At 37.1% G+C, this 10,970-nt stretch overlaps 2 protein-coding genes across 2 annotated transcripts; one reads left to right on the top strand and one right to left on the bottom strand.

Annotated features, from left to right (window-relative positions):
* Positions 1-619: 619 nt before the first annotated feature.
* asb5b (ankyrin repeat and SOCS box containing 5b) lies at positions 620-6,480 on the bottom strand. The gene is made up of 7 exons (XM_014998904.2): positions 6,350-6,480; positions 4,963-5,042; positions 4,489-4,596; positions 4,268-4,421; positions 2,824-2,958; positions 2,282-2,473; positions 620-2,211 (listed from the first exon to the last, which is right to left on the bottom strand). Exons 1-7 carry the CDS (start codon positions 6,438-6,440, stop codon positions 2,084-2,086), a joined length of 888 nt encoding a protein of 295 aa, XP_014854390.2. The 5' UTR covers positions 6,441-6,480; the 3' UTR covers positions 620-2,083.
* A 1,159-nt stretch (positions 6,481-7,639) lies between these two features.
* Positions 7,640-10,714, top strand: spcs3 (signal peptidase complex subunit 3). The gene is made up of 5 exons (XM_088006032.1): positions 7,640-7,892; positions 8,900-8,975; positions 9,194-9,268; positions 9,565-9,680; positions 10,455-10,714. Exons 1-5 carry the CDS (start codon positions 7,750-7,752, stop codon positions 10,585-10,587), a joined length of 543 nt encoding a protein of 180 aa, XP_087862158.1. The 5' UTR covers positions 7,640-7,749; the 3' UTR covers positions 10,588-10,714.
* Positions 10,715-10,970: the final 256 nt, after the last annotated feature.

Here is a 10,970-nt window from a genome sequence, read left to right as displayed (position 1 = left end):
TGATCTGTTTTGCTGTGCTGTGGTTCTCTACCTTTTATTCACAGTTTTGGGAAGAAGCTGGTTCTGTGTCTCAGGGTGTGGCTTATGTTTGAGCTGATTGCTCAAGAAAAAAGAGAGCTAAGCACCATAATTACTGATCTCTGCAGCAGAATCCAAGATCCAGGATCAGTTTCTCCTCAGCCTGCTGCAGTACGCAGAGCTCTCCGCTCATCCTCAGGACGTCAGTCAAAACAAAGCGAAGCGCTTTGCATTGGAGAAGCAACCAGGAATAAAGAAAACAAAGGATTTAAAATAACTTCACTGAAAACTCAAGAAATCCACAAATAAAACTGATTAATAAAATAACTCTAAAATATCTGAAAATGAAACAGATTGGATTATTATCCTGATTACCCTTAGGACAGTCTTATAAAACCAAATCTAAAACAGCCTGAAAGTCCCTATTTTTGTTGTTTCAATTTTTTATTGAGATTTTAATTAAGTCATTTTAATTTGATGTACTGTAAATTCTTTTATTATAATTATTTATATTTGTATGACTTATCATCTGTTCATCACTGTGTAGAGTAATAGCTGCAATATTGCACCAAAGTTTAACGCTGGAGTCAAACAAACAACCTTTTTGCAATAAAAACATTATTTATTTGATTCATTTCAAGTCCAGTTCACAATAATCTGTCATTTCAATTCAATGTACAGTGTATCATTTAAATAATCTTTAGCTGAAGTAATAAAAAACAGATAGTGGTTCATTGCATCCAAAAAAATATTCTAAATTTTGTCATCTCACAAATATAAATTATTTGTTAGCATTTCATTAGCATGTATGCAGACACACATTTTAGAAATGTTTCCAATTCCAGCAGCATTCTGACATTCACAAAATAAAAAAATATTCATAAATAACATTGAGATAAAGATATTATGGTTATCGGCTGTGAAAACACTTTTCAGCAGAATTATGGGAAGAGTTAGTGCATCATATGTTGGAGCTTGGTGTGCATCTTCAGGGTGTAAACAGTTCCTTTATCAGCTTGAATCTATGGTGACGTTGAAAGGAAATACTATCTGGATTCACTATAGCTAGACTGAAAGACACATTTTTAGACTTTTTTTGGTCTAGATTATAGTGCAAATACCTCAGTACACATGAAATGAGATAAAACTAACTTACAAGTAAGTTTTCAGGAAGATAGTAACTTGTTTTAAAGAGGCAGCATTAAGAAAAAATTACTTGACTTGTTATAATGTAATTTCAATTTTTTTTTTATCTAAAACATACCTGGAGTGTTGCCTTAATTATTTCATGCATGACTGAGAACTCCTTTCATCGCCATGACAACCATTCAGCTGTGCAAAATGCCTGGTTGGACCAAGCCCCGCCTTCGGGACGCAGCTCCTCCTCTGAACTGCAGTTTACGAGCTTCTGCCTCTTAGAGCAGCCTCCTGTACAACTGCCCCACTCAGATCCTTCAGACTAGCCAGCAGAAATTAGCAAACACCCGGTGGAGCTCAGCTGAGCTAATTGTATGAGCTACTTCTCAGTGCAATGCTGGTAAAAATGTTGTTAAAGGGTTAATACAGAAGCCATGTTGTGATGACCCACTGAAGGCGGAGTTTCAGAAAGAGCAGGAGTTTTTAAAGAGACAGAGGCCCAATTTTAAGGCATTAAATTAGGAAGTAAAATTTCTTTTGACATATATATCATTTTTATAACAACTAAAGTTAACATAGTTACTTGATGGTGCTATAAAATGGGACTCTTTGCCTGGAAAATACATAATATTGTCCCTTTAAGTCAATAACTCCTAAATATTGATAAAAAAAAGTACAAGTTATAAGTGAAATAACATAGTGGTACGTCTTGAAGTACTTATCACTAGCACGTTTTCATTAATATTAAGAACTTATCCATAATAAGCTGCTATTTCTTGCTGAAAATTTACTGAAAAGTTACATCTAAGTCAGTTTTTTCAGGTGTACTGAGATATTTGCACTAGAAACTAGACCAAAAATACTTGGTAACATTTTCTGTTTTTGCATTGGAGCCATAAAAGTACGAGAGAGCATGCAGCCTATGGCTCTATGTGTGCTCCAAGTATTGAGTGAGAAGTGAAGGAAGAGGGAGGAGAGGAAGCTGCTTGAGTCTGGCTCGCCCAATCACGGTCCTGATCCGGAGACGGCACAGCTGGCAGAGACTCCTGGGGGACGCTGGAGTCAAATAGAGCCGGTTCAGGGGTTTTCATTCAACTTGAAAATCCTCACAGCGAAAAATCATTACCTTCAAATGCCACAAGCAGCTGATGTGTTTCTCCACCAGGCGGAGCGAGGTCTAACGGCCGCTGGCCGTTTCCATCTCTGAGCTTGGTTTCGGCTCCATGGTCGAGTAAAACCGACACCAGATCGGTGCTGTTCTGTCTGGCAGCTACATGCAGAGGGCTTTCCCCGCCTTTCCCTGCATTAACACTGGCTCCTGGACGAGGGGAGGAGGGCAAAATAAATGTCACAACTACAGTACCATGCATAGGGCCAACCAGAGGCGGGCAGTGTACCCAAAGGTTGACTCAAGTAAGAGTAAATAAAATGAATTGATTGGCTGACAAAATTACTACTTCATTCTACTAATATTACAACTTCTTTTAATATTATGAGTTTATTCTTGTGTTACTACAACTTTTTTCTTTTTCTTATGAAATTTTTCTCACAAAATCATGACTTTTTTCTTGTAATTATTTTTTTTTCTTAACTTGGCCCTAATACTCTGTTGCAGAGAGCAACTGGAAAGCTTCATTAAAAAGAAAAACAGAAACAGAAAAGTCACACCTTTGGCCAACAACACCTTTGAGCAGGCTGTGTGTCGGTGCAGGCAGCTCACGTAGAGAGGGGAGCCCAGGTGAGGGACCTGATGGTCTGGATCTGCTCCATGAGAAAGAAGGGTCTCCACACACTGGCTGTTCCCTTGATGACACAATGACGAAAAGCTTAACTTACACAGAACACAGTTTGGATCCATTTGAATTCATTCATTTACATTATGGGTGATATGAAACTATATATGAGTTTAAATTAAATTATTTTTTGTTCTTTGTTGTAAACATCAGAAATACGACCACACTGGTGGTGCAATCTTTTCTCTTTTGTCAACAGTTTTCACTCCACATAGTTAAATTTTATTTTTAGGTAAGGTAAAGGTAATTTTATTTATATAGCACATTTTCAGCAACAAGGCAATTCAAAGTGCTTATTACCAAAGATAAATATAAATAATGAGTGGAAACATAAAGAAACTGATTGACAATTATAAGAACCCTTTGATAATTGGAGTACTAAAGATTTTCCAATAAAAATCTGGGTAATGCCAGTTCCTGTGTTGTGGTTATGTAACTCCGCTTGATTTCATACAGTTGTTGTGGATTTTTCTTGGTTGTTTGTTTGAATTTACTATTTTTTCTTAATTTTGGACATTTTTTCGTGCACAGAGAGGTGTTTTGGACCAGATTGTATGGAGTGCTAGTAGTTTCTTTAGTCAAGCCCAAAATAAATGAGTAAAGTGAAATTATGTGAAACCTTTTCAAAATTTTGTACTTACAATGATTCCCTCACATTCCGTTCCTACAAAAAAATCTGACTATTTTCTTTTCTTAATTAAAGTATTTAGTGCTTAGTTTTGTTGTGATCCTGTTCCCTGTGAGTCTCTGATGTCCTGTCCTCCCTGTTAGTTGTTTCCCAGGTGTGTCTCGTTCCCTGATCACCCTCCCAGTGTATTTAAGTCCACCTGTTGTCTTTGTCTGTTGTCAGATCCTAGTTGTATGTAGCTTGTCGTCAGTAGTTCTCAGTCGAACTGTATAGTCCTGTGGCTACTTTGCTCCATGTTCAGTCTTTGTGTCAGTTGCTACCGGTATTTAGCTGTGTGCTTTTTGTCTCAGCTGTGCTGCCTGATCTGGACTGTTTGAGCCACTTTCATCATTAAATTCATCATCACTTTCTTCATAACCTGTACTCCTGCGTTTATTCTCACCTTCACAAACTGCCACCTCATGACAAGTTTACTGTTGAGCAGGAACAAAATTCTCAGTGAAACTTTGTGTTTTAGTAAAAAAAAAAAAAAAAAAAAAAAAAGCCCACAAGTTGATGTTTTTGGTCCAGGTAAAAAGTTTGGACACCTCCGCCTTAATCTAAATGCATTCACATTCTGAACACAGCTGGGCATATTTGTCTACTAGGAAGATACTTTAATACACACAAGGTTTCTGCTGTGTGTGCATACCTCTCCTGCAGGCTTCATGCATAGACGAAGGGAAGTGTGTGTGAAGTGTGTGCATGTGCGCTCCATTCTGCAGCAGCAGCTCCATGCACCCGACGCTCCCTGATGCACAGCAGTTATACAGAGGAGTGACGCCGTCGATGGTGGCAGCATTCACCTGCAGGATCACGCACCATTAAACTATCATTATGTCTGGAAATGAAACTGAAAGTATCAGTACTTACATTAGCTCCAGCACTTAGCAACGCCCTGACACATGCCACGTGTCCAGACAGACAGGCTTCATGGAGGGGCGTCACTTGGTCGATGGTCTTGATGTTGACATGATATCCCTGCAAAAAAAAACACATGCAAAAAACACACTGTTTATCTGGTCACTGATGGGTGTGGTCAGATCAGAGAAAAACCAATAAAACTGACAACTGTTAAAACTCACATTATATACAAACAAGGCTGTGTAATTATCACTTTTCATCACTAGGGGGCGATGTACGGGATAGGCGGCTTTTACAGATTCCTGACAGTCAACAAGGTTAATGATGGCGATTCAATATTAAACAGAAGATAAAGATGATTGTAGATTAAACTAGTTTACTTATTGGTTTTCCACTGTGTTATGTTTTACTAAGTGATTTGTGTAGTTTTCTTAGAAAAATGTGTGGTTTTGTTTTAAGTTGGTGTCAGTGGCATGGTCCTACCTCAGCTAGCAGCCTGCGCAGGATCAGCAGGCGACCCTGAGACGCTGCGTCATGGAGCGGAGAGCGATCTGCCCACGACCCTGGAAACAAACAAACCCCCAAACACACCAACAAAACATTTTATTATAGCCCATTTGTTTAGACCGTTACTTTCAGTTCACTGTAAAAACACAAAATCCTCCAGAGTCATTTTTGTCTAGTTTAGTCTTTTCTTTAATTTTATTGAATATCCCAAATCTATTCAATAAAATTAAAGTAAAACATTAAAATTGATATTATTAATTAGAATTTACTGTTTTGATTTAATGTTAAGTCATTTTTAACCTTTTGCATTCATTTAATTTTAAGTATATTCAAATAGAAAATATAAATTAACTATAATTTAAACAAACACATTAATTTTGGAAAAATGTAATCCTTTAAATTTATCTAAATTAATTTTAAACTGGAATATAGCATAGTTTACATCAAACAGTTTTAAACAGACCTGAAAACAGATTTAAATAAATAACTACAAACTTAAGAACATAATTAAACTAATAATATTTTATGTAACATATTAGTTGAAACCACAGAATCGGTTTTACAGTGTATTAAGTGATACTTGTAATCTATTGAACAAATGTAGCTGAACAATAATTTTTGTTATTGTGATAAAATATAATATTGTTGTTTTGAGAAGCAATATAATGATAATGGCAAAATAATGCAAGAACACATTCTCAAAGCTCAATAAACTTTAAATTCTAATAAACATTTAACACTGGAACTGGGAGACATTTTAAATATCCAAAATAAATAAACAACAACAACAACAAAAAAACAGAAACAAAATTAATTATGAAGTTTCTGAAAACAAAAATTGTGCTTCAAAAATGGCCTAATTGAGACCAAAACACCAGATTGAAGACTTTTGTCTTCTTTTTTCTATTGGTAGAAAAAGAAAAACGATAAATGATGTAAATGGAAATTATTGAGTTCGTCTTAATTTATCATGCGATTAATTGGTTTATTGCTTATTGCGACAGGCCTACGAAATACCAGGGTAAGAAAGAGCATAATATAAAGAGCATTTATTACAGTATTCCATTAAATTGTCTAATTTAACCCAAAGGATGGACACTTAATGCAGATTACCATAAAAATCTGTTTTATTGAGTTTATTCTACAGTTTTAGTCTTAACGTGTTGTTTTCAGATCATGTTAGGATCAACTGTGGGGGTGTTTTAGGCTTGCGTCATTAGGTCTTATTTAGCCGTAACACATACCAGAACTACGCTGTCAACACTGAATGCATCACAAGTTCAACATGTTGTTCTGTATTTCAGCCTTTTCTCTTCATCCGTTCTGGTTTCTATCGTATTGAAAAGCTAAGCAGAGGACCGACCTTGGCTGATCAGAACGCCCCAGCAGGCCCGCTTCCTCTCCGGGGTGCTGCTGGGCACGGACACCGACTCTGCGGCTCTTTTCCTGGACATCTCCCCTCAGCTGCTCGGGCTGGAACTCCATGTACCGCGGCTGGGGCTCACGTGCTGCAGTCAAAACACCACAGCACGAGTCACAGCGAGGGGGCGGAGTCAGAGGCGAAACTCATTCTGATTGGCTGAGATGCAAGGTGGATCGTAGGACAAGACTATTTTAGAAAGATGATAAAATAACACGTAGGCAGGAAGAAACTAGTTTTTTCTAATTATATATATTTTTGGAGTATGCTGTACTTTTTACTTTTATTTGAGCAATTTTAAAATTAATATATAGATTACTTTTAAAAAAATATGTGATCTACTAACCAACTACAACATTATAAACTTGTTTTTTTAAATCATATTTCATCACAAATTTCAGCCCATTGGAGTAAAAGATTAAATTATTTATATAACGATATACATAACCAGTTACAAAAATGGTTTTGGACACTCAGTAATCAGTAGAAATCATTCAATTTGCCTCTCCATAATTTACAGCCCATATTTTACTTACTGAAATCTACGGATTTTTGATCACCTTGTACTTTTAGAAACAAATTAAATTACGTAATTTAATTTCTCCCTTATGTTAGATTGGGAGATTATGAATAGATACTATGAACTGACTGGAAATTTAAAAAGCTAATTTAGATTAATTCAAGATATGTAAAGGTGACGCTTAAAATAAAATACCGATGAACCTCTGAGTATGAATTTATGGCATTAAGAGTCGTTTGCATCTTGAAAATGTGCATCTGAAGGTAAATGATGTACTGTGATGACCCTTAGAATAGAAGTAGCAGCAAAAGTCTCATTAAAAGAGTTAAATATGTTTCATACAACACAACTAAGGGGACTAATATATTTTGGGAGAATTTATTTATTTGTTTATTTATTGTGTACTAAGGAGTCTGACTTTCATTCAGAAGATGGCGGTAATGACCCATTATAATAGTAGTCAAACGCTATTTAGTGGGGAAAAGAAGAGGAAGCGCTTATTCATCTCTGCAGGTGGCTGTTTCCTGTCTGTGTTGCTACGTTAACAAATCATTCATATCATAGTTATTATAAATAGTAAATTAATTATCCAAACACAAGTTAATCACTTTTATTGTTGAAGCAGTGTCCTAAATGAACATTTAACTCTTTTGACAAGAAACAAAACGCCTTATACGGTGCATTTATTCTGAAAAGCTCCTCACAGGAAGTTGTGTTTACCGCGACACTTCCGGGTATACATCCGCTAGTGTTTGTTCAACGGTTGCTCCATATTAACTTTTCGTCTGTCATTCATTTCAGCTTCCTTTAGCCACTTTTAAAGATGAATACGGTTCTATCGAGAGCTAACTCGCTGTTCGCCTTCTCTCTGAGCGTCATGGCGGCTCTGACTTTCGGCTGTTTCGTCACGACGGCGTTTAAAGACAGGAGAGTTCCTGTGGACATCCACGTCTCTAAAGTTATGCTGTAAGAGCTTCATTCATACCAGCTGTTTGGGGAGAAAACTGCTGTTTTTGTCTTCATGCACGTTATTAGCTGTGGTGAATTTATTTATGATGCTTCAGCATCACCATGTAGAGTCAGACCGAGGCCCTGCTGTCTGATCGGATGATTAGTAACCCAGACTTCCTCCTTCTGCTGCTCTCATGTTACCACCTGTAGTGATATTTATTCTCAAACTAGATTTAAAACTGGCTTCATTAAAAAAAAACCACACATTCTTAATAAAAAAAATCTATTTAGAAAGTTTCGTCATATTTTGGAAAAGCTGCATTAATTTTTTGCACATTTATTCACCATTACCACATAGAAGCACAACCATATGCGTCTCTTGCTAATGACCACACACCTCCTTAGCTGACTTGCAATGGCAGCATCATGCTGTGTGGACTCAGTTCCCCACTAAATCCAGCTTTTACTTGGATGCAGAAAGCATGGGCGGTACCAGATGGGGGGCTGAAAGAGGCCAGTGCCCCTGTTCAGACGAGATACTACTACTTTAATTAATTCAAATTCAAAAATACTTTATTGATCCCAAAGGGAAATTAAATATTATAGTATCTCTTATTAATTCATATTCAATTGTTAGTTTATTAAGTTATGCACCATTATAGATACGATTTAACTGTCAGTTTTAATTTAAAGCTGCAGTAGGTAATTTTTGAGTTTGAAAAGTGGAAAATTTTCAAAGACTGAATTTTCCACTTTTTTTTTTATTTCTGAGAATAATCTCAAAGTTTCTGAGTTTTTTGGAAGCTATTTGGAAACAAATAAAATATACATTTTGGCTCCTATGTAGTTACCATTTCCATTCTTGAGACCCACAAAATCTCTCTGTAAAAACTCGTAACATCAGGCTCCAGATTCGCCTTAAAATGAATCCTGAAGGCACCTGACAACCTGGGAAAAAATAGGGAAACAAATGTTCTTTATCTAATTTGAGTTTCAAACTAATTAATTTTCCCCTTTAACAGGAAGAATGTTGATGACTTCACAGGACCCAGGGAACGAAGTGATCTGGGTTTTATCACCTTTGACATCTCAGCTGATATCCTTTTACTTCCCATCGTGGGGTGTCAAGACAACTTTGATTTAAACACAAAATGCTGAGATGAAGTTATGTTTGTTCAGCAGTAACTCCATACTATTTAAAAACTACACTAACATCAATGTAACTGTACTTTGTTTTTGAAGAGATTTGATTAATTCAAATTGCTGCTGTTTGATAAAATGTGTGTCTGTGTGCTGTTCTTTAACTTTTCCCACATTTGGAGCCAATTTTTGACTGGAATGTCAAGCAGCTGTTTCTCTACTTGTCAGCTGAATACGCCACAAAGAGCAACGTAAGTAAACACACTTATTGAGCTTTGGTGTGTTCATCTGGTTTGGATCAGCATGAAATAAAAAAATCAGACACACACGTTGTCATTCAGACAGTGTCATGGCTTATACCTCATAAGTCCTCTCCCGCTGCTGTTGCATGCATTGAAGGATGGAATCAGGTTTAACACCAGTCAAACTGTGGTCTCGAGAAAACAAAGTTTATTTTCTTCTTTACACCACAGATAACTTTAAAACATTACTCATAATAACTTTGATATGACTCTTTTAGGTGACTATAAAATTGTGTGTGTGTCAGTCTCTAAACCAGGTGGTGCTGTGGGATAGGATCATCCTCCGAGGAGAAAACACCAAACTGAACCTCAGAGACATGAAATCCAAATACTTCTTCTTCGATGATGGGAATGGACTCAGGTTAGACGCTGGAGCATGCTAGATTAAACCATATTTTACACCCAAACCTGTGTTTATGCTCATAAGATAAATATTTAATCATGTTTTTGTTACGTCCCGAAATTTCGTGCATGCGCATAATGCTGGAGGGCAAAAACGCACTTTTTTAAAATTTCCTTCCCCCCCCACCCATAGCCGCAAGAGCGATTCCTTTAACAAAATCAAATCTGGAGATGTAGGTGTTATTAATTTAGTGCAGTGCGCCACAGCAAAGGGGGAAAGTAACGTAGAAAAATGTTTGAAGAACTCAAACCCACTCTTATTCTTCCCTTTTCTCGCTCTGTCGGCTACGCTACACGCAGACCTGTTCCCATAGCAACTGACGACAAAGCTGCTAATGTATCATAGTGCGTTCACACCAACGCGTTTTGAGCGTCCAGCGCGGTGCGATTTGAACCGTTTTGAGCGTTTGACGTAAACGCACCAAAAGTGCACACGCCTCGAACTTGAAGCGTCAGACACGTTTAGTGTGAACGCACCATCAGAATTAAAAACGTAAATGTTTATCTAGTTAATAGTGTTAACCATATCAAAGCACTACGTCCTGTTTTGTTTTCTATATCACGTGTACATTTAAGATTTAAGGCTTTGTGTTGACAATTTCACAACCAAAATCAATGGTAATCATCGATGAGGAGCCGTTTGTTGCCTTCCAGCAATCACGTTGCAACAAACTAGCTTGTATCCGTGTTCCTGAATGCGATTGGCTGACGGGCACGTCCGTGTTGTGTGCAGGGCCAATAAAAACATCACCTTGACGCTGTCCTGGAACGTTGTTCCCAACGCTGGGATCCTTCCTCTGGTAGCCGGAAGCGGACACGTCAGCCTGCCTTTCCCCGAGCAGTATGAGGCCACAAAGAGCTACTAGACAGAAATGTTCACCTGCAGCAACACACACACACCTTTCCACCATGACTGATTACACACACACACACACACCATACATTAGTGTTTTTTCTGTATGAGGCAGTTTGTAATAAAGAAATAAACTATAACATTTGTGTGTGTGTGTAAAGATTTTGTGGATAAAGTGCTGATCAGACTCAAAATAGTTTTAAATATTATTGTGGGACACATTTTTCTAGGTCTTCCACATTAAACAATAAGTTATTGCAATAAACGATTAAAATTGTTTGGAGACCATTTTCAAGTAACAGCATGACAAGGAGAGATCACATTCTCAAAGATAAACTTATCTTTGAGGAGAAGTTTATTAAAAATCCTTAAATTTGAGTTGTGAAACCTGCAGAA

Source organism: Poecilia mexicana, unplaced genomic scaffold, assembly GCF_051168715.1.
Source record: "Poecilia mexicana isolate PSO_F unplaced genomic scaffold, ASM5116871v1 scaffold_1, whole genome shotgun sequence".
NCBI classification, from domain to species: Eukaryota; Metazoa; Chordata; class Actinopteri; order Cyprinodontiformes; family Poeciliidae; genus Poecilia; species Poecilia mexicana.
This window is presented reverse-complemented; position numbering and strand designations above follow the sequence as displayed.

Excerpts from the sequence above, each read along its gene's own strand:
- asb5b (XM_014998904.2), bottom strand. The coding sequence starts at position 6,440 with ATGTCCAGGAAAAGAGCCGCAGAGTCGGTGTCCGTGCCCAGCAGCACC. Across the intron at positions 2,959-4,267 it reads GCATGAAGCCTGCAGGAGAG|GGAACAGCCAGTGTGTGGAG; the intron begins GTATGCACACAC and ends TGTGTCATCAAG. Across the intron at positions 2,212-2,281 it reads GCTGCTTGTGGCATTTGAAG|CGTCCCCCAGGAGTCTCTGC; the intron begins GTAATGATTTTT and ends ATTTGACTCCAG.
- spcs3 (XM_088006032.1), top strand. The coding sequence starts at position 7,750 with ATGAATACGGTTCTATCGAGAGCTAACTCGCTGTTCGCCTTCTCTCTG. Across the intron at positions 8,976-9,193 it reads CCTTTGACATCTCAGCTGAT|TTGGAGCCAATTTTTGACTG; the intron begins ATCCTTTTACTT and ends CTTTTCCCACAT. Across the intron at positions 9,681-10,454 it reads GATGATGGGAATGGACTCAG|GGCCAATAAAAACATCACCT; the intron begins GTTAGACGCTGG and ends TGTTGTGTGCAG.